Here is a 24,518-nt window from a genome sequence, read left to right as displayed (position 1 = left end):
ATTGCAAAATTGCAAGCAGCAGGCATTCAGGGAAACATACGTGTTTACAATTGAGAATTTGTTAATAAATAGAAAGCGGAGAGTATCAATAAGTGGTGAATATTTAAAATGGGGTGATATAATTGTGGAGTAGGAATCTGTACTACGACTACTGTTCTCACTAATACAGTATATTTCAATGATCAATATTCTGGTATAGTAAACTACTCAAATTTGCAGAAGCTACCAGATTGGGAGGATTACAAAATGTTAATGCATCAAATGAAACTCAAGAAGTGCAGGGTTTTGCATGAAGGTATTAATGAAAATGAAAACTATAAATGTAAAATGGAAAACAATTATAAGAGGTTACTTATTAAAAAGACTAGGTGTTTATGTTGGTCAGTCATTTACTGTTCATCTTCTAGACGTGGAAAGGCAAACAAAATTTTAGAATATATAGGTAAAACTGTATAATTTAATTCAAGGGATGATATGTAAAAATTGTACAATTTACTAGTGAGACCTAATTTAGAATATAGTGTACAATTTAAATAGGCACATTATAGAAAATATACTGTATTACTGCTCTGGAATCAGTCAAGAGAAGAGCAATCAGATAAACTGTATCCCTACGCTTAAGGAAATGTCATTCAGTGCCAAGATGTAGAACAAGTATTCAAAATCCTCAGAAATATGAGGATGAGTTAACCCAGTTTAACCCAGACGATTTCTTCAGAATGAACAGTGACGCACAAACTTGAGGACATCAGTGAACACAATAAGGAAGAGAAGAGAATAGGATGCACTTTTAACACAGTGTTACCCATCCTTGTTCTTGAAGCTGATACCCTAGCTTCTTTCAAGACACCGCCAGATAAGATCCTTGGTTCAATTAGCTACTCTTTATCTAATGGGGTAACCTTTTTGAGTGTAACCCTTCAGAATATACAGTTAATAAGTTTAAATTAGTACATTTACTCCCCTTCTTAACAGAAATAATACCAAAGTACTACAGTATGTGCATTAGGAACCTACTCAACTAAACAAATATTGTTCAAATATTGATATCCACACCAGTACCAGTGCTAGCTATTGTGAGGCAATTAAATATTAGTGAGGGGCTACTAATATCAAAAACAGTTTAATAGTTTATTATATCAATACACACACAAGAATTACCCACAATTAACAACAAAAAACACAGAGATAGAAAACAGGGTAAATTCAGTTCTCCCAGGAAAACTTATTCAGTCACTAATCAATGTAAGTAATCTGAACTTGCCAATTTTGCCTAGCAGACAGCCAGCTTGCCCACTGTACATGGGTAGTCTTTGCTGAACTTAACTTTCTTTCAACAAATAAATGCTTTGTTTAGACTATTGTGCAAAATCAAAGTTATATACACTGTCAGCGCAAACCTCATAATGTTTCCTCTGACACTATTTTGTGCTTCTCATTAAAAAGCTGTGGCGAAATCTGCACCTCAGCTCAAACATGGGCACTGATGGGGCAGAAGTTTGTTACTGCTGTAATTTCCTTGTACATCTGATGTTAATGGGATTTGGGCTGAGCTGAAATGCCTGAAAGCAGTTCTTAAGTCTCTAGTCCTTATTTCAGGTCTGTAGAAATTTAAATGTTATTGATCTTACTTGCTATTCAGTAAGTAATGTGAATTATTTTTTTTATTTATAAAAAGTAAAAAGTCAAAAACACTGCTTATAAAGTCGGTGCAAACTCTGTGTGTGAATGAGTGAGTGTGCTTAGTCTGTCAGGAAGCCAAATCGCTGTCAATTTCAAAAAAAGTCAATTAAAGGTAAACAGAAGCCATTCATTACTGGATATAAAGTAAAAAAATAATTACTGTGGTCAATTATTACATAGACTATGGCATGATTAATTGCTATGCATACAGGATGATTTTCAAAGCAGTTGTGTTCCAGTGAAAAGTATGCTATACTATCTCCTATGTCCAAATAACAATTTCAAAGATTTTTTAGTGCAAATGAATTGTATACACAAACATAAATCATAAAACAAAATCCTTTACAAAGCTACATTATGACTTTCAAATAAAAGCATTCCTATGAAAATTTTAGTGTTGTATGAAGTGTACTTTGAGACACAAAGACATCTTTTATTGAAGAGAGAACCAACTCTTGTTATTTTTCTGATAAAGAAAATCAATTCAGGACAAAAAGAAAGAAATTGGCATGGGGTTCAGAATTATTTTATAGCTCCAAGGGATTTAGGCAAACATTCTGTATTATAAAAGTAGTCTTTAAGTTTCTGTCTGTAAAGGACAGAGGAAAACAAATATGTTAAGAAGTTACCTGATACCAACTACACTGTGTGTGTCCTGAAGCAGGTTGAGTTATTCTGATATCACTTTTTCTTGGAGGTGGATTTGAATCATTTTTGAAAGCTTCCTCTCCAGAGCATTGGGAAGAAAAAAAATAAAAATCATTTTAAAAATGCAAAAAATGCAGAGCCTGAGGACATGTGGAGGTTAAAATAATAACTCCTTAATATAGCCTTAATATCTAATTAAAGAAGGCATATCATTTTAAATATTCAATTAGTGTCAAAATGTTTATTGTTCATGTGAAGAATGATTGCTCTTTAGCTCTTTTGACCCTTGATTATAAATACAAGTAAGCATTGCAATGAGGTTCAGCTGTGTATATCTAGAAGCTTTTGGTTCTTGCGAGCACTTAAGCATTAGGGAAAAATGTTTGTTTTCTTGTTTTTCTTTCAATATCAGTGCACTGTTACCTGTGGTGGAGGGGTTCAGCATAGGGTTGTGAATTGTGTGAATGAGGAAACCAAGAACGTAGAAAACAACAGCCTATGTGAGAAGACAACCAGACCAGACAGCTTTCAGAAGTGTCATCTCCAGGAGTGTGAAAAAAGCAAGGGTAAGAAATATTTTTTTTTCTTTCCATGTAGGTGGCTTTAGTAAACAGACTTAGAACTCTAAGTTCTTTGAGAGGTTTGATGAGGTGAGACAAGATACTGTACAAGTTTAAAAAACTAATAAAGCAGACATGTGATAAATATATCGTCTAAAGCTGAGTGAGACCTTCTTCATTTATTGCAAGAATTTCGTAGTATGCAAACAGTGTCTTCAGTCCCTGCTTCCAGTTTCAGAAGCAGCTTTATCCTTAGGAGGTTGAAATGAACCTGGGCCTAACCTGATAAACACCGGATGAAAGATGGGACTGTGACAGTACCGCAGATAGCATAGCATGTGTATCTACTTCATGTGAGGCATTTTGCAGGCCATACCTTCCCTGGACATCTGGGTAATTAGTTCAAAACCCTGTATGACTTTAATTTTTCTAGCTGTCTCTAATCTATATTTTCTCAGTCTTTTTATTGCAGTCGTCAGGTGGATAACATGCTAGAAGTGTGTAGATGTAGCTGGGCCACTCAGTGTTCCTCATTGACAATATTTGCAGCTTAGCAGCAAGTCAGGAAAAAGCTACTGTACTTCAGTTTTTGCTGTCTTTGTGCAGAAGACACTGTCAAAAGGAAAGAAAAACTCTTTTGTGAGTATCTTACACAAGTGAATAGGGAGAAATGTCTTTAAGGAGTGGTGTCTAGGAGTGGAAGATGTTGCTTATTCTGGTTAAAAAATCTCAAAGGCCATTTATTGTCAAGTAGTGTCTTTTGATTGTCTTTTAAAGAGGGTTATGCAATTATGATATCATAATTCACATAGAGAATAGCGGTTGATAAGTTAGCCCAAGGCTAGGCTGCCACAAGACAGGTACTGTATATCAAAGGCAAAGATGGACCTTCTTAGCCACCAGTCTGACACCACACATGCCATATCTTTTGTGTGTGGTATCAGGAAGAAAGAAAGGCAGGAAATTATCAAATACATACTTTACTTGAAGCTGTTCAGTTCTAGCATTACTGTACAGAATAGAATTGCTAGCGAACAGGCCAAACCAGGTGGTGGAAAATGACAGCGGTTACTGTTTGAAGACTTTTAAGGTATGGTACCTTTGGTTTACTGCCATTCGTTCGGTATTGCCAGTTTGGCCTCTCTGTTGTGCTAGTTGCAGCAGGCCCATGATTCAGGAGAATTGCAGGGGTTCTATCAATACTATTCTGGCATCAGGATCATACATTGCAACTCTGTGCAAAACAAATTTACCTTTTGTTACTACACTTCAATAACACCTGCCACTGTCCGTCACCACAATTTGTCCGTACTGACATTGATACATTGCAATGACTACTCAAACTCCAGAAACCACTTGTCATTTTTAGTATTTCTGGTGTATTCACATTTTTCAGGTTTGCTGTAGGGAAACTGCCCTTGAAGTCAGATCATTTGTTGGTGATGCCTATAGATGACTCAGGATTCTGCAGGTGCTAGGTTAACTCCAGATCTTATCTACAAACTCATAGGCTAAGTACAGTATTAATTGAAAGAAAGTGAAGAGTTGTGTATTTTTGTCTTTTTTGACAGAAGTCAGCTGATTAAATGAGATCATTGCTTAATTATTGATAGATAACCTTTGCTTTTGTCATATTTTACTGCTGGTATATTTAATTAAAAAAAACATTTTCTGTACTGAAATATACAGTAAAAAATACAGTACATACAGGTTCCTGATTAACTCTCAAGGAATCTGTACTTTTAAAACTAAACTATTGTTTTGTCATTACTTTGAACTACTTTACAAATAATCAGCATAGACAAAAGAATGTATTGCCATTTACAAAAGCAATTCACATTTACTTTAAAAGTAAAGGAATAATTTGGCAGAGATTTCAGTGCCTGAGGTACAAGTGTACTTTTTCTACATGTCAGTTAAGATGGCATGTTAATATTTATCATCAGTTCCCTGTAGCTGGAAATGCACATGTCTCATTCTCCCAGGGACTCAGATTTATTGGAGTGGAGGGGTAAAATTATACTGATTCACACTGATTTATTATTTCATCATAGGTGCAGCTGCGTGAGTTGGTGTTGATTGTCTTTTCACTTTACATGCCCTCTTAAGCTCTTGACATGCCTCACGTATTTAATTAAGTTAAATTATATGGTACAGTAGGGAGTGTTGATTAATTGCATTGTCACAGACGTTTTTCCCAATTAATGAAAAACTTTGTTTCATAAGTTAAAACAACATTTGCTGCCTTGAAAAGTGATTGTTGTAGTCCTTTAATTACATGAAGATATGAACCTCCAGTATTCAGACAGTAAATGAAAGTTTTAAGCCAACAGAAGATTGACCTTAATTGGTCATGTGCATTTTCTCTGAAGTCTGCCATCTTAAATTCAATTCAATTCAATTTATTTTTTTATTGCGCCTTTCACAACAAGGTTGCCCCAAGGCGCTTAACAATGCAAATAACTGAGTTAGTTTAAATCCCAGCTGAAAGTCAACATCCACTACAACGCGAACATGAAGAGAAGATATAAAGGCCATATACATAGCACCCCAGGAAATTAAACCTAGGGCCCCAGCACAGTGAGGCAGCAATGCTAACAACTGTGCCACCGTGCTGCCCTAGAATGCATATTGTTGCAGATAATTCATTTGGAACTGGATATTAAATATTAATAGAAAAGAAGCCTTTTCAAAGTGTAACATTTTTCCTGCACTTGGAGTTTACTTGTTACTACTTTCTACACTGTAGTTCTGTATTTCTCTGCATTTTCCTTCTGATTAGGGACACTTTATAGCACTAGTTACATCGTAATGTGTTAGAAGTTTTTTTTTATACAGTATTATTCTTTCACCAGAGCCAGTCAATTTTATTCAAACTCAGTAACCATTTTTCTCCTCTCCTTGAAGAACTATTTGAATTTTCAAAGAGACATTTTCATGTAGCTCTGTTTAGTGAAATGTCACCACAAAAAAATCACTCATAATCGACAGAGGCTGGTTTCAGTCGACATTTAAATATTATGCTAAACTTGTTCTGAATCCCCACACCACCATTACATGTCCTCTGCATATGGTTTTCTGTACCAGTATTACTGTTGGGCATCAGTAAGAGTGCTGTTTTTGTGAAAATGTACAAAAAATCTGAGATGTGAATTCTTGTTTAGAATGAAAGTAATGCATGGAAAGTGTGGAGGAGGTGGTTATTTGACTTGGGAAAATTTGACAGCTCTTTTTCTGAGAAAAGAATTCTGCTGCTTTTTTTTGTTTCATAAAATGAGGGGGTGTCAGTTTTGCCTGGAAAGATTAAAGTGTTCTAACCCACATGCTGTAGCCGGGAGTGTTCATTGCATCACTCAATTGCTGGCACAAAATCCATCTATATGGAAATAAGGTAAATACAGTATGACATTGGGCTGCAATTTAGGATCTGGACATTTGTTTAAACTCTTTTTGTTGGACAGACTTGGGACTGTTGGCAAAATCCACGTGTGCATTGTATCTGAGAATATAGTCATAGGACACATAACTTCATAGGTTAAAGTCATAGGATAACAACTTAACAAAGCAGTCAGATCATTCTACTTAAGATCCAAATACAGTAGTTAATGGATCACTAAAAGCTGTCCAGTCAGTTGTTGAAGTATCTTAAACTGTCACGGTCATGTATTTGTTTTGTATACAGCAGCTCGTTCAATTCATGACCTCGTCAGTACAGATTCTGTCAAAATGTTAACCATCAGCTAATAACAGAAGTTCAACAATGTCACTCTATGGTAGTTTTCTATGGTAGCCTTTCTTTCTTTTCCTTGATTTAATCTGAGCTTCTTTGTCATTTAATTTAACATTTAGAGAATTATGCAGGTCAGTATGTACTGTATAAGGTGCATATTTGGCTTTTGTTCTTGCCTGTGAACAAGAATCATGGTCTCTGAGGAGAGCAGATAGGAATTGTCTGCAGGTGTTTGCATTGCGGGGGACACAAATGACTAGGAACTGTAGGGCGTGTTAGAGAGACTGTTATCTGTAACTCAGTTTTGCAGAAGTTTGGCATGAAAGCCCTACTGGCAGCTAAAATGCTACAGTGAGACATGGAAGCAGCCCCTGTGTCAGGCTCACCACAGTTCCTGGAGACAAAGCTAAGGGAAAGCCAAGAGCTCACTAGTGTGATAACTTTAGATGTCAATGAAGTCCAATTCCAGAATTCAAAATGTAAATGATTTTTGTTGTTTTTACACCTCTCCTCAAAAAAGCATCATACAGTCTTTTCCCAAAAATAAAATAGAAATTGTTCTGTCCAGGATATGAACAACTCCTTCTTGAAATCCTTGTACATGATTCTGCATTTTTGCAGACTAATTGTCAGATTTTGGCTAAATAAAAGCAATTTAATTGATTAAACCTAATAAGTGAGCAAGGCTTATTTCATTATTAATTCACCAGCTTAATCTACAGTTGGCTTAAAGTGTTGCACAAACCTTCAACAAAACCAAGATGACTTTCCTTGACCTCCAGAGCCATAAATAAGTCATTCACAACCTGGAAAGAACTGGCACAAGAAGAATGCAAAACCTTTTAAAGCAAACTTTTGCACAAAACAGCTGGAGCTCATATTACAGTGTTATATTCCTGCACCAGAGCTACAGTCAGTACTTGCAAACACTAATGACACTGCAGCTGGTATGACATTGCAGCTCCAGTGCTGGTATGCACAACATTTACATTCTGTATGGACTGTCAGGCTGTGGGTGCAAAGTGAACACCACAACTGCAATCACTTACTTGCAGCAAATCAAGTTGTTCCTCTTTATTAATTTTTAAGTTTTATAATGACTAGAAAATGCTCTCTAAATTTACATTATTCTCTGGACAGTCTAATCTATTTAATGCAGTTTTTTTCTAGGAAGTAAACTGTGACACTGGGTATAATGTCAGCATTTTCTGTGCATGGTTTATCTCTTTTTTCATACTCATTTTAGATGCTGTGTTATTGTGTTAGTTAAACCTATCTGATACTGTAAGTTAATTTTAAGGTGGATGGAAGACCACCACCACCAACAAAGATGAGTGGATTAGCTTTCAGAGTCCAAAAAGACACTATAAAGCTTTTTGTTAAACTTGTTATTTCTGACAGCATCTTTGGGGTTCTTGTCTTTGGTGTAGTCACCCGTGAAATGTCTTATAAATTATCTAGACCCATGAAGTAGACTATTAAAAATTAAACCACAGATAAAGAAAGAAGTGGAGTCTTTTAAATTCATCCTACCAAGTACTTGTGTGAAGACAGACACATTAGATCGCTGACAAAATACAGATATGCTCATTAAAATACTGTATTAACAACATTTTTCAACTCATTGAAAACCTCCCTATTGAAGATACATTTTTAATGAAGAGGAATGTACGAGAACCTTTATGACTGGATTTGATTGTTTTAGGCTCATGTTTTTTGGATTGAGGAACATTTTCAAATCTGATGAATGGAAGGCTTCAGAGACAGATTGCAGTATTGCTGAATTAAAGCCCCACCTAGGGTTAGAGTTAGTCCCTCACTAGTTTTACATATTTTAACCTCAAGGTTGTATTTTGGAGCTGTTTTAACTTTCAGAAGAGTGATATTTTTCTCCCATCTTCCCATTTTTGTTTTGGATAGTTTTGGCCGCTTCAATTATGTTGCACATTTCAGGATGTGTATTTCAAAAATGAGCCGTATTGCAAATGTGAAGAAAACTCCTTCATTAGGTCAACTCTTTCGATTTTGTCATTTCATGTGGAAGCAGATATAGAAATAGCTTCAAAACTGGATGGTTCCTAACCCTGACCTGGCCTGAAATGTACTACAGTACTGTATGTGAACAAATTCCTTTTGTAATGTTTAGGGGATTAGTTGAAAAGAGGCACTTAAAAGACATTTCATGCAGTATTATTAACAGGGTTGCATTTGTCACTCCTAAAAGTTGTAGGTGGACAGAATAAATGCTAAGGCGTTATAATGCTAACCAGTGAATGGCTTGCACATTTGGCTCTTTTCATTTTTCTTGTTTTTTATCTCAAGGCACTATTCTTAGACTTTTAAAAGGTGATTATGCAATTTCTAAGTACTCTCTAGTTGAGATTTATAAGACGAAAGATTCTAGGCTATTAAAACACTAATTCCCATGTTCTAATTGATGGTTTGCTAGGAGCATTGATTCAACAAAAATCTCAAAAGCATAATTTAAATCTGCATGAAAAAATCAATCTTCAACAAATAATTAGTGTGGATATTTTTTCAACTTTTTCATCTAATTGTAAATGAGCAATTGTATTAAGTCAGAAGGTATCGAGTTTATTCACTTGATATACCCCAAAGATACCATTTGATATTTTTGTGATCTTATCAAACCCAGAGTTAAAAGACAGTATATTATATTTGCAGTATAGTATCACCTACTGTATATATATATATTATAGTATTTAAATCAATTTAGAAGCCTGTTTCTAACATGTTTTGCTTTGTTAACCCTTAAACTGGGATTTGTTTAAATTAAAATGTACAAGAATGTATTCTTTCCTGTTTTTCTGTTTTCCCTTTGAAGAAAGACTATCACTGATTACTTTGTGTGCATCATATTCAGTTATTACTTTCCCTTTCATTTAATTGGCCATGTTCTTTTGTTTCTAGGTTACCTGCTGCATTTTTTATTTTCGTACTGAATATTGGTTTCTTATGGAACAATTCCTTCTTTTGCACGGGTTTCTATTAATTTAAATTTTTTCAAAAACAGAACAAGATAGGAAATTCATAGTTTCCCTGATCACACAGAATGTCTGATATTTATAAATTCAGTTAAACTGCACATTATAACGTGACAACAGTAACCTCTTGTGCTGATCTCATGTTAGAAATACTGTATCTGCAATAATGTGCAACAGAAAATGGTGTTCACTGCAGCAATGTAAAAGTTAGTCAGGGGCTGGGTTGACTTCCATTAAAGTAATAATTCTGCTTAGATAAACATCTAAGGAATTTGGTATGATGTTCAAGCAACAAATTCTATTCTTTTCTTACAAGTTTGTTTTCCATTGCAGTGGGATCAGAATCAGTGAGTTGGTGAGCTTGTTATAGAAAAGCAAACATGGTTTACTAATTTTACAAAGATGAGATTTATTTCTACAAATGCAAGAGGACAAGTATTTCCATAATTTAATTTTGGCCTGATTCACAGCAGTAGCATACTGTATCAGCATCCAGCATCACATTAATCTCAGCACGTTCAAGCAGAGGTTTGGTCCAGAGATTCCAGAAATGTGGTTTTAATATCACAAGGGTATAAGCTGATACAGAAGAAGAAAGTCTTCCTAGTCTATTACCTTAAAGTCCTTTGCAATAAACCCTTAGGTTTAAACAGCCTTTCTTTACTTCTCTTCAGAGAGGCGGCTAGCACATAATCCTAATTAGCACATTTGCAAATATATTTTTTTTAATGAGATTTCACTTATTGACATTCATTTTTAAATTTCATTAAACATCTAAACAGCAGACACATTTGGAAGTGGAATTCATTTTCAGGACAGACTACCAATATTAGTCATCACTAAAAGAGACTTAATTCAGTGTCAAAGAGAAATAATGTTTTGAGTGGATAAAGCATACACAGTCGTTACTAGGTGAAAGAGAAACACAGAATATCAACGATTGCAGAAACCAGAAATCACATCCTCAGCCTTAATAATGTATCACCACACACCCCCACAACAACACAGACACAGTAAGAATTGGAAGCCCCATTCGCGAAAAAGCAACCGAAGGAAGAGAGGGGATTCAAATTCAAGACTCTCAAACCATGACACAAAGAGCAAAAATTTCCTCCTAGTAAGGGGAAAAAATAATAAAACTCTTTCAAACCACTAGAACATTTTTGAATGCTTAACATTTTATTCTGGCATACCAATCACATGATCTCTTGTCTGTTATGGTATACAGTGTTTTGAGATGTTGCCATTATTGTTCGTGGATTGTTTTGATTTCTTTGCAAGAACTGCAACACTCACTGATATGGAACCTTCAAGACAATCGGGGTTTCTCTTTTGGGGCAATTCATCTGTTTTACAGTTATTACCTAGTAGGCCTCCAGTATAAACAAGTCTCAGTAATATAGACAATTTCTGCAACTTTTATTATAAGCTTTAATACAACTTTTGAAATTCTGACTCATAATGTTTTGTTTTGAATCTCAGAGGGTCTTGTAAGTGGTTACAGTAAATTGTATGGAAAATATTACATCTTTTTTGCATTTACAATTAACATAGACCTAATTGATGTACTTTTTTATGCAAATAGTATCCCAGCATACAACCTTCAGAGGATATTAATTGATTTTGGCAGAGACTGCATTATGCTGGGGCTCCTTTTTGTATAATAGAAATAGCATGTTCCAAAGCAAAACAGCACACTCTGGAATTCCTTATTACAACACCAACAAGTGTTATTTTGCTATATCATCAGAATAGCCCATCTCAAAATATATATTAAATAAGTAAATCGATGAGTGCATTTTTAATGTGGGCTGGTTGCTGTATGGCATGAGCATAATGAACATTCATATGGAAATCTCAATATAAAAGTTTCCAACTGTGAGGTGCTGTTTTTCATTTTCAGTTATTGTGGAAAAAAATAAAATCAATGCAGCACAGCAATTTCTGCTGCTATTGCCAAATACCAGTTTGCATACCAACTACTACAGAAGTCTCTCAAGGGCATGTTGCAAACAAGCTCTTCGAACCCCTCCAATCTGGTTTCAGACAATTACACAGCACTGAAACTGCCCTTGTTAAATTTACTAACGAGTTATTGTTTATTGCTGCTGATTTCAGTTCTCCATCTATCCCTATCCCTGTTTTTGATGCTCTTAATCATGACATCTTAGTTACTTGTCTTGAGAGTCTCTGACATTGCTTAAATGGTTCAACTCTTTACTGATCACCAACACTTTGTCTTTCTTGGGGGTTTCAGTTCTGATATTGAGTTAATTAAATTTGGTGTTCATCAGGGCTCAATACTGGGCTCCCCTACTATTCAACATTTATATATTCCCACTTGAACAGTTATTAAAATAACATGGGCTGAATTATCATTTTTATGCTGATGATACTCAAATCTACTAAATGCCCACACTAAACCTGCCACTAAAGCAACTTTTTCTGCACTCTCTCGTTGCATCTCTGACATCAAATCCAGGATGACTTCTTCTTTTAAACTGCGACAAGATCCAGCACCTCCCATCAGCTATCTAAAGCCAATGCAGTAAGCCAGAGTTGATTTCTGCAATGCTGGGATATGAAAATCCACACTAAACAAAGTTCAGTACAGTATATGCAAAAATCAGCAGCCAGAATCAGATTTGCATGCAAGTGATCACATTACTCCTGTCTTGGAGTCTTTACACTGGCTTCCTGTTAATTTCATGTTGACTTTAAAATCCTCATGCTCACCTTTAAGGCTCTACATGTGTTGGCACCTCAGTGCCTATTCACTCATTATACAGTATTCCTACTCCCCACCTAGCAATCTTCATTCATCTAATTCTGGTTTCCTGTTTGTCTCCCAAACTCACCTACATTCTATGGGAGCTGGGACTTCTCTTGCTACGCTCCAAAGCTATGGAATTCTATACCCAAGGAGCAATATATCAATCAGATATATCACCTACCCCTGAGCACATTCAGATCCAGAATCAAAACCTTATTTTTCAAACTTGTTTTTTTATGTAATTAATATCTGTGTGCTCTTTGCATCTTCTACTACATTTCTAATCACTTGAGTTTCTTTGTGCTACTTTTTTGTCTCCTTTATTACTATTTTTGTTAGTTGCTATATAAAATAAAGTATTATTATTATTATTATTATTATTATTATTATTATTATTATTATTATTAAGACAGACTGCCTTAAAGGAGAAGTATTTACTTTCTTTCAGAGCATAAAAACAGCCAGCAGAACTAATATGTATAAGCAAAATCCGAACTCACAGCGGTCTGGGATGTACACTGGGAGGGATTAAGCTGTAGTCTGAAAAGGAAAAGGAATTGTTAATTAATTAATTTTTGTTTTTACTATTACTCTGCTGTGACTGCAGTAGGTTTATGTTATGGCTATCATTCTGTATAATATTTAAAAGCAAATATGATATGCTCAAATGAATATAATGTTAAACTTTATTTGGTGTATAGGGACCTGTTTTATATTTCATTATGAAATGTACAGTATAATTGAGAGCAATTAAAACTTCATTCCAATTAAGTCTTTCACCTCTGTTTGCTACATTGAATACAGCTTAAATACTTGAACATATGGGAATCATTCTATGAATAGAAAAGATTGTATAGAAAAGATGGGGCAGTCATGGGGAAAAATAGTTTCTTAAGGTATTTACACTAAATGAGGGACACATTTACATTATATTGTAATAAATACATTTATGTAAAACAGGTTTTGAAATAAGGTTATTGTTTCATAGATTTTTTTTCTTATACTGTGTTGAGTAGTGAAAATAAGATATACTAGAAAATTACTTTTGCTTATATTCCAATGTGAAAGTAAACCTGAAAATTCCTTTTCGAGTGCAAACATTTTTAGTTGCAGCAAGAGAATATTTCATAAATAAGGCCAACAAAACTCACAACCACTTTATTGCATTGGTGTCAGTTGGATGATTTTCTTTTTTTATTTGTGAGCTCCCTTAGTCTACTGCAACTAATAATAAAATCTATTCATATAAAAAAGTCCATTCATAAAAAACAGCTTTCAATTTGCAACTAATTTCACAAAAAAAATATCCACCCACGTTTTTAATAGGATAGGTGCCCTTGCACTGTGTAATCCACCAAATGATACCACCAATCCAATGTTCAGTTATAAACATCAGTTAGACACTACTACTAATAATAAACTTTATAATGTCTTTAAAAGTAGCTTCTCAAAGCACTTTACAATAAGAAGGGGTTTACAAAGAGAAGAGTTAAAGTTAGCACAATTAATAAACAAGGGTTAAGAATGTAGTAGGAAGTGGGGTGATTTTCCAAGGCCGAGAAGAGCACTTTTCATCACTTCAAACTCAGCCTTTAAACTGCACAAAGCAGATTAGGTTTTTATTTGATGCTAAAGTGCATAGAAGATCTCCTCCTGCTTTTTAGGCAACAAAGAATTCTCGGAGAGATCTGTGCTGTTTTAAGAGCTTTTGCTGAGGCTTGTCTGCTCCAGGTCAAGCAGAGGGGCTCTGGTAACTCTCTGCTGATTCTCCCAGAAGATGTGCAAGGACATTGCCTTGAACTAAACTAATGTTCTAGACAACACCACATACAGTACATAGTTGTATCAGCTAAAGTTCTGTATGGGTGAAATCTTTCATGAAAACAGCTTTCTTTGTTTATTCATTGCATTTGTATTTGAAGATGTGCCTGTTAGATCCTGGAGCAGTAATTATATTAAATAAAAATTATATATATACTGTTTACATCAATAAGTGATGTAAAAGGTGGAAATGGGTTTTAAAAATATGTTAAAACAGAATAATATATATTTTTAACTTAAATGTTATCAAGATGCGTTTTTTGCCTGTAGACATTGGCTTTTCTGTGTGCTTGGCTCTGTTACTGCTGTTATTTTTGTCTGTACTAGTAATTAATAAAAATAGTTCAGGTGGGTAGCTGCGTCAGCATGCGTAGGCTGCAAAGGAACAAGTAATAGGTTTATTCCATGCTGAAAAAAAGAAGAAAGAAAACACAACGTTTCGGCCATGGAGCCTTCTTCAGGTGTGAGAGAGACAAGGCAGTAGGCAAAGGTAATGAGAGAACAAAGGCTGAGAGAGAGGAGGAGTGAGAGGCGGGAGCAGGGGACAGAAAGAGAGGCCAATCAAGTCATAATAGGTGTAGAGAGGTGTGAAATGAAACTTCCAATGAATGGAGAAAATTTAGAAGAAGAGTAGTCTGACGTTAAGAGAAGGGGGAAGGTGTGATCCTAGCTGCAGGATAAGTTTGATTTCGGTAGTCTTTCTGATGTATGAGTTTGGAAAACCGTCTTTGAGAACACAGATGGAGAGATTAGAGTGGTCGTGGCCGTCAGAAATAAAATGAGAAACAATGGGCTTGGAGAGATCTTTAATCTTCACAGCCCTGACGTGTTCTCTGAAGCGGTCTCCGAGTCTCCTTCCTGTTTCTCCAAAGTAGATGGCTGGGCATTTACTGCAAGAGATACAGTAAATAAGGTTGCTGGAGGTACAAGATGCCATCTGGGTGATCCGGAATTGTCCTGAGGGGCCTTGAATGAGTGTGGTGTTGGATATATACTTGCAGGTGATACAGTGAGCTCTGTTGCAAGGGAAAGTGCCTGGTGTGGATGGTTGCTGAGGGCGGTCAAGGGAGCTGTGGACAAGAAGGTTACGCAGATTAGGTGATCGGCGATATGAGATGGTGGGGCGGTCAGAAAAGAGGGCCCCAATGGAGGGATCATCCTGTAGGATGGAAAAGTTGTCGTTAATAGTCCTGGGGATAGGAAGTGTGTTAGGGTGGTAGGGAAGCACCAAAGGAATTCGGTTGTTACCGCGGGAGTTCCTGATTGGGCTGATGGTCCGAGGGGTGTTTTTGGCTCGGGTAAGGGCCCTGTCGATAACACTGCTGGGGTATCCTCTGTTGATGAAAAAGGAATACATTTTGGGGGCTTGGTTCTCGAAGTAGATGTCGTCGCTGCATAATCGTTGTAGCCGAAGGAACTGTGAAAAAGGGAGAGCGTTTTTAGTGTGTTTGGGGTGAAATTATCTATACAGGAGATAGCTGTGCGAACCGTGGGTTTGTAATAAACCGAAGTTGAGAGTTGGGGATAGTTGATGGAGAAGTTGATGTCTAGAAATGGAAGAGTAGTAGAAGATATGTTTACCGTATATTTGAGGGACGGGTGGAAGTTGGTGAAATGTTGCAGGAAGCACTCAAGCTGATCTTTGGAGTATGTGGCGGCACCGACACAGTCATCAATATACTGCTTGTAGAGGTCAGGACATAGCCAGTGTAGGAAGCGAAGAAGCGTTCTTCTACCCAGCCGACAAAAATATCGGCATAGCTGGGTCCCATTCTGGTGCCCATGGCAACTCCACTCATCTGTTGGTAAAAAAAGATTATTGAAAGAGAATGCGTTCAGTGTGAGGACCAATTCTGCAAGGCGTACCAGGGTGTGGGTGGGTGGATCAAGCACTGTGTGTTTGTCCAGCGTGTGCTTGAGGGCTGTAAGGCCGTCATTATGGGGAATGACGGTGTAAAGAGATATGATGTGAGTAATATATTAATATATTAATAAAAATATATTTTGCCCTTAGTTTTTCAGCTTCATGTTTGAAATCACAATGCTGAAGCCAGGAAAATTAGCACTTCAGACTTTTTTTCTGTCATTGATCATTCACAATGGTCTTCACTTCAAAATTACAAAAAATAGGAACAAACAAAACATGCCAGGCAATGTTTCCAGCATTTCAGGCAGAAAGCTGATTGTGTGCATGTGCTTAAACACACCTGTTCAAAAATCTTGTTGGTTCACTGGAGTTCCAGATGAAGAGCAAGAGGAAGCAGAGACAAAAGGAAAATCTACTGCTGAGAAGTAGAAACAGACTCACAGCACTGAGAAAATCAATACAGCAGGAAGCCCCAGGACTACTGCTTAAGAAAACAAATAGCAACAACATAAAACAATTTGGAATATGGAGTCAGAGTTCCCATAAGGCTTGTAATTAATGCTACATGAACTGTTTGGGTACATTTAAAATCAACCCCATATGGTCCTTACCCAAGGACTAGAGAAAACCCAGAGAACTGAGGAAGGAAGTGAGAAAGTAGCCTGGGGCCCAGTGTTTAGACAAAGAGTATTTACTGCAGAGGTAAAACTGGGCCAACTGAAAAATAACAGAAATAGCCTTGGGACCACAGCAGCACTAGGGCCAGTTCTGTTGGCTGGAGACTGAAGAAAAACCATTACTTTTTTCTGAGCTATTGGTGAAGAACAGGTGATACCAGACCCAGGATGGAGCTGATTTCAGGAGCTGTCATTTGTTTGGCTGGGGATTTTGACATGCTGGGAATCGATCAGCAATCAGCTAATGAAGTTAATAAAATAATTGCTTTTAAAGAAAAAAAAACAGTGCAGGCCAAGAATTGATTGATATAAACATCAGCATGCTGGAATGAAACTGATATTCTTTTCTGAGCTGCAGCAAAGGCCTACAAGAGAGTTGGTGAACAGGCTAGTTGATTTTTTAAAGATCCATATCTCAGGAAAGATATTTATTTGCCACTCAATAAGACAATTTTTAAAGTTCTTATTCTTTCAGCTCTTTCATAACTTACTGACTCTCTTTGTAGAAAAAATATGTTATAATTAAAAACAGATATCAAGCCATCAGACATAACATACATGTTTCAGCTTCAGGGCCAATGTCAGCTGGAGTTTTTGTAGGTTGATGGCAATAAGGTAGAAACAAAAGAGCACAGAGAGATGTTACAAAGAAGAGGAGAACATTTGATATTGTTTGTTACTTCTGATTCTTACCCCTTTGAACTTTATGGAATGTGTCTGGACTCTCAGAACAGAGCAACTATATATATTTTTTTTTAATGTAGAAATACTGTAAATGAAATAATACATCATATATAATATAATAATATATATCCATATAAAAATAATATAATAATATACTACAAAAAATATAATAATTATTTTGTAATCGATAAAGTTACATACATTTTCTGGCATCTAGTTATGTAAGCAGAGAAATTAAATTTATGATTAGGAAAAGGAATGATAAATACAATACAATCCAGAGATAAATAGATTTTGGAAAACCTAAACAATTTAATACATGTTTTATGGGCTTCAATTAAATGAATTATTCTCTCCCTTCCAGTTACATATCATAATATCATGGGTCATTCAAGTTTACAGTAACACTTTGTCTAAGTTTTTTGCAAAGAATAATTCCACGTTTGCAGCTATAGTCAGAGAATATGAAAAATTAAATGAAGAAAAGAAGCATCTTTCTGGTTTCACAGTAATAGAAAAAGTACCTATGATTCATCTGCAAGAGATGCAGCTCAAAGAAGTCATCCATCACTGTCTTTCTTAAGCTTGTGAATCATTTCCTTTCCTTAAAAGATTGCTTACAGAGTGTCAATAAGCCCATAGTCTTTATAAAACATATAAAAAATAAACACGTTTCTTAAACATTTGTAGTCATGAATGAAAAGCTGTTTATAGCATCTGTAGTTTTTCCTAACAATTATAAAATAAAGGAAAACCAAGTATTAGATTTCTTTTTAGAAATGCCTGTCATTTTTTTTCAGCATCCACTCATTGAGGTCCACTCAGGATATTATCTTCTATATTAAATGCTTTTTAAAAGTAAAAGTGCAAAATAACATCTTAACTCATATACTTTATTTTTATGGTTTTGATAAAATGTCAGAGTGACAAGCCATAAAGAAATAAAAAATAGAAATACATTTATTAATCTTAAATTCACAATATAAATTAACATTGATGATATAACAATATACAGCAATTGGTATAACAACCCTGAGAAAACAAAGCTTTTCATTCGGCTACCATATCATAATTGCTAACACAATAAGTAAGTCTGTTCCTAGATCTAAACTCGAACTCTGTGGTCAGGGTTCTGTAGGTGCTGTAGTAGCCTTTAGTAGAAAATTAGAGCCAATTGTTAGTCAAAAATGATGAAAAGTGACACAATCAGTGTTGTGTTTGTTTTCACTGATGTGCTTTGTGCTTGATAAGCAGAGTGCTAAGCTGAAATGATATGGGGGTCTTACTCTATATCATAAAACGATGGGATTTCTTTCCCAGATTTTCACCAACTACCCAGTTTCATCTCTACATCTGCTGCTCTTGGGTCATTTGTGAACCTGGGGTGGAGTTTGTAGATGCCAGGGAGTGGGTGGTGCATATAAAGAATACATACTGTGCCAGTAGGAATGTTTTAGCCATGGAGATCATTAAAAGCCAGTCCCATGACCTGTGCAAGACAACTGTAGGGCTAGCTTGGTAAGAGAGAAAATAAAAGCCCTTTTTTAAGGGAAGTTTTTTTAAGGCAACATATTTTTAGCCCTGTGTGGTCCAAGAGCTGCTAACGAAATCTCTCTGCACCTGTTCCCTCTCCTCCCTTCTCTGGTTGGCTCCGCATATTAGTGTTTGATCTCCTGCCTCCTGCTGAGTTCCCATGTTGTCAGCTTATCAGATTCTCCATGTTGATTGCTTAATTTGTCGAAAGACTGGTCTTTTTTTAAAAAAACTTTGTTGTTAAAGAAATACAAAACAGATGTTATTATGGTGGAAATGTTATTGCATTTTTATTGCAACAGTCATCACACATTAGGGACAGCACAGCAATCAAGCTGATTACTTAAAGCCCATCCACAGTACATAATTAAAATCACAAAAAACTGATCAGTTGAAATATCCCTTTGGCTTCTCACTGAGAAAATTGTACACTCCAAGAACCTAAAATATCAAAGTTGTTGGAACAGAAACTTTTCATTGTATGTATTGAAAACCACGGTTCTGGTGTTTTCGGATAGCAGTGCTTTATGTTTCTTGTTTCAGTCACAAATGTGGTATTTCTAAATTACTTAATAAATGAGGGCAATTGTACTGGAACACGCCATGGCTCCTGTAGAATTGATGCTATGCATTTTAAATAGCACAGAAATAGCTGAAAACGTGTCAGAATTCGGATTATTCAACAAGAAGGCGCAAGTGGTGAAAACTTTTAAGTGACTCTTAAGAAAATTGGTTTTGGCTGTCATTACAAAATTAAGAGAATCATTATTAGGTGTACTACAGCAATTAACCACATTTTTCCAAGACAAAGTGTTGTTAGGTTTGTAGTAATAATACTTTATTGAATTTAATATAGCGCTTTTCATTCCTAAGAACCCACCTGGGCTTAGTATGGAAGCCATCTGCCACAGCAGAACCACTAAACAGTAGTTAAGGTAGAAAAGTGAAAAATTGCTTCACAAATAAATTTAGATGTTTTAGAGTAGTTTGAAAAAATAATCACTAATTCCTTCTACAGTAAAATAATACATCTGAGTGTCTGTCCAATGTTCAATACTTGTTATACCGTGAGATGTTCTAATAAAGGTACATGGTATTGCACATGTGAGGTTGCTATTATAAAATGTGGGAGCTTGATACAAAAGTCATACTGAATACTGTAACTGTTGGCGTCTTTCTCATAATTCCACAGCTGGGTATTCCTAAAGTGCTATATTGATGAAATTATCTTTCTTTCAACTGAGCTAAATTACCAATCACGTCTTAGCTCTTCTGTGCCTTTGCGAATATTTGAATAGATATCACCAAGGGTTCCACTCTTTAGAGTACCAGCAAACATCCTGAACTATGCTGTAAGTTTGCTGTGCAGGTGTTTATATTCCACGTTTATATTTTAAAGACATGTGCAGTTGTATGTACTTATATAACTTAGAAACATATGTTTAATTTGAAATCATATTCAGTACATTATGAGATGTACCTACAACTTTATAATTATTTTCCTTTTGATTTTTTACAAGCTATATACTGTATATACATTATAATATAGTTATGCATACAGCTGTTCAGGTTAAATATCTTCATTAGGAGAGATAATTGTTTAAACAGTTGGATCTATCAAAACACCAGAACCCATTTCTGGTTGTTAAACATATGTTATGTTATTTTCTACAGTATATGATGGCAAAAGTAGAGCTAATTTGGTACTTGAGTAAATGTTATCACTTGCGCAAGATACATTTTCCATGTTTAAAAAAACTACTTAGATAATTGCAGAAAAAATAATTTTAACAAGATGTATAAGTTGCTGGTATGCACTGCATTTGGAAGAATGAATTGTAAAAGTTTTTAAAATATTTAAAATTTTAAAACCTTCTAATACATCTGTTTTATATACAATTTTAGGTTATATACTCGGAAAAATAGTTTGCTGAGACAGTAAGGTCTTCACTAAATAAACAGTTCCTATCTGGTTTTCTAGTTTTCCTTTGTGATATGATATACAGTATGCTCTGAGTTCTAAGAGAATCCACAAGTGCGTGTTATATTATTACTAGTTTACTGTTTTGGATCTTCTACCCTGCCTCTCGTTTTCGACTTTGGCTTGCGTTTTGGATTGTTGCTCTCTGGTTGTCTTTCTTGTTTCCTGACCTCCTTGCTTGCTTTCTGGTATAGGTTTTGCTAAGTGATTAGGATTGGTGTTCTCTCTCTCTCTCCTGAGTCCTGCACAGGATCCATACCTCCTACCTGACCATTGTTACAGAAATGTACCCAGGGTACATTTTTTTCTTTCACACAATTAACAAAAAAGAGCTTGTCAGTGTTTCTACTGTGTTATTAAACACTATATGATGGTTTTCAACATTTTTTTACTCAGTACAAATGAGAAATTAACTTTCATAGAGAAAATCCCAAAACTTACACTAGTAGTGATTTGAAATTATTTTTAATTTTGTCTTTTCCAAGGCTGTAGTAGGAGAATAATCTTTTAGAATGAACAAAACAGATACTGCTTTAGATGAAGTGTCATTACCAAGCTTACCTCTTTCTGTTGGTAACAGTCTCCTCATTTCAATAAGCTACAGTTAACCAAAGAGTAAGGCCTCCTCTTCTCAGTAACTTTTCTTATGTTCCTTATTTCTTGCTGTATTAGCAGATCACACAAAATTACTTTCAAGAAATATTAGATAACTGTGCAAACTGCTTTTATGGACACCTTTAAAAATTAGCCTAAATTAAATTATCAACTTGTTACAAAAACTGGATAGTACAGAATCAATTATTTTACATCAACTTATTGAAGTTTAAATGATGCTCTAAGTTCTTGTCTTAATGTATTTGTATTAAGATGAAATACAGTATTTGGTAATATACAGTGTGATACATGGAATCTCTTCTCAAGTACACAAATCTAAACATAAATGCTTAATGGTAAAAAAATGACTTTGTCAGACACTTGTGTTTTTAGTGCCACAAGGGTAATGTTCATCGTTGTTCTGGAAGTAATAAACAATATACCAAAAGGCAGTGAAATATTTAAAGAATGATACCTTTCTGAAGAAATCTTATAAATAATTCACATTTATAATTTATTGATTGCATTTAGTTGTTTTTTGTAGTCCAGTGAGAAGCAAAATATCAATTTATAATGTTGGAAAAAGTGAAGCCTGTAGGAAGAGAGAATTTTTCAAATTTGGGCAGGTGTTTACTTTGAACACATGAATCCCTTCTTCACCTCCGTGAAGGCTATTGAATATAATACAGTGGTAAAAAAGCCTGTCCAAAAGAAATCGATCATGTTGCCTGAGTCCATGATCAGAATCAAGCTGTCAAAATAGAAAAATAGCTAAGTTAAAAACAAATTTAATTCTTAAGTGGTTCTGGCATACTGTAGACAGTCATCCATCACTTCACGGGGTAATGTCAATATGTTAATTTAATTCCTCTGTTTTTCTTATGTTGTACTGTGAACTGGAAAGACTGAGGGGGCAACTGTTTTTGCTGAGATGAAGGCACAGGGCCAGCATTTATCTTAAGAGCTTCTTTCTCAGGCCTGTTAAATGCAATTTGGCACTGTCCTGTGCATTTGCCCATCGATGTACGATCCTGGCCCTCTGTCAGAGAGAGAGAGATTACTGAAGAGAACAATGCATAATTTCAGAAGCTAATATTTACTGACACGAGGGCTGCTGCTAACATAGGTGTGTTGATTTGACACCAGAAAGGTTTCTTTCAAATCAGCCAGGATTCCCATGTAGACATGGGAGGTTTGTTTTTTTTGAGGACTGCCTCATCACAATCTTCATTAAAAAGACATAGCCTGTGATTTATGTCCTTTTCAGTATAATATACTTTATGCACGCAACACACAAAGCCTCTGAAGAGTTGGGCCTCGGTGTCCTGTCTTCTAGGGAGGCCAGAGCTCTCTACATCCTCCAGAATGCTGATGAATCAATGACAGTATTTTATTCAGTCACTTGACATACTCAATGTGTTGATGCCCAAAAGCAGGAAAACAAAATACAACATGGTCCTGTGGAGTTGTAGGGCCTCTTAAATCCATCCACCATCTCTTATATACCTCCAGATAATCTCCATCTCTTCTTTAGCTTGGCAATGATCAATTGTAAAGTATAATGTACATGCAGCAGAGACTCTCTCTTGCTTAAATAAGTGAGAACTTAAAGTGCGATACAATATGGCATACAATAATCTGGACTTTTCACATGTATTGAGGATTTCGTTTTTCACCATAACATTACCAACAAATATATTGTTGAATTTGCCAGCTTTTAAGTACAGTATGTTTCCAAATGGATGTTTCTTCTTTACTGCCTCTTTACAGTTTTGTATGAACATAAATTAAACAAAAAGAGGTATAATGCAATTACTTTGACAGTGTTCTTTGAAGCGTTTTTGAAGGTTTTTTTTCCTTCTGCCATTTCTGTTCCAAGAAAAGAAATTGAACAGAAAAAAGTGAAGTGAATTAAACCATGTGACTCCTTCATGTTTTCCTTCTTAACAGGAAAAGGTAATATGGCTGGTATTGACATTTTTATTCATTTTTTACATTAAATTCCTCTTGGATCTAATTGAAATGCTTTTTATAAGAGCTAGAGGTAAAATAGGTTGTATTAAATGGATGTTTACTTTCAGAACCAAATGCATTTACCTGAAAACCAATCTTATTAGTTTGCTGGAGTTTTCATTGATGTTTACTGTGCATAACGTGAAGATACTGGAAAAAAGCACTTAATTTATTAGCCTGGTATATGCTGATACTTTTCCATCATAGCCACCATGTTATTTACAGTATATTCAGTTTCTTTCTTATTTCAGTCCAGTGGTATGACAATGGTATATGTGCTCTGTAATGTTACAGTATGTGTCCAATGTGTTGAAAATTTAATGTGTTAATTTCTGCCTAATAATATAATGGTAAAAATTGTAAGATTCCCTTGACAGAGCAGTGATTCTCTATGGTATTATTTAATTTTGCTTTAGCTAAACTGTTCAAATTGCCAAAATTTACATTAAAACTATTTGAAGAAATGATTTATTCTAATGCATAGTACAATATAATTATCAGCTTTATATTGTATGTGCTGTAGATTTAGGCCACTGACATTTTTCATATTGAGTAAATGTAATATACAGTAGTGTAATTGTAAGCTGTGTTCGTGAAGAGATCAGCATTGACATAATAGTCTGTAAATTCCTATAGTCCATCAAAGTTCCAATTTTACAATTTTGCTTTTTTTCTCAAATTAACAATGAAGGGTTGATTTATTTTTCTATGACATTGCTGAATGTTTTGTGCACACAACTAAAAACATTTGATTAAATATTCTCCCTCACACCTGAAGAACGTTTCACAGCCAAAACGTTGTGTTTTCTCTCTTCTCTTTTCAGCATGGAATAAACCTATTACGTTTTATTTTGCAGACTACACATGCTGACGCAGCTACCCACCTGAACTATTTGATTAAATATTCTAGCTGGATTTTGTGTTTTTCTTGCACATTTTTACTAATGTT

At 35.3% G+C, this 24,518-nt stretch overlaps 1 protein-coding gene across 1 annotated transcript in view; it reads left to right on the top strand.

The window, feature by feature from the left end:
• Positions 1–24,518, top strand: part of adamts12 (ADAM metallopeptidase with thrombospondin type 1 motif, 12) — a 152,860-nt gene that overhangs the window by 128,204 nt on the left and 138 nt on the right. The window contains exon 23 of the mRNA XM_088911721.1: positions 2,744–2,897. Coding sequence (XP_088767847.1) covers positions 2,744–2,897 — 154 coding nt within the window. The remainder of the gene's footprint in view (positions 1–2,743; positions 2,898–24,518) is intronic.

This window comes from Atractosteus spatula, chromosome 3 (assembly GCF_055471065.1).
Source record: "Atractosteus spatula isolate fAtrSpa1 chromosome 3, fAtrSpa1.hap1, whole genome shotgun sequence".
Classification (NCBI taxonomy): Eukaryota; Metazoa; Chordata; class Actinopteri; order Semionotiformes; family Lepisosteidae; genus Atractosteus; species Atractosteus spatula.
The sequence above is the reverse complement of the archived record's forward strand: the minus strand, read 5'-3'. Positions and strand labels throughout refer to the sequence as shown.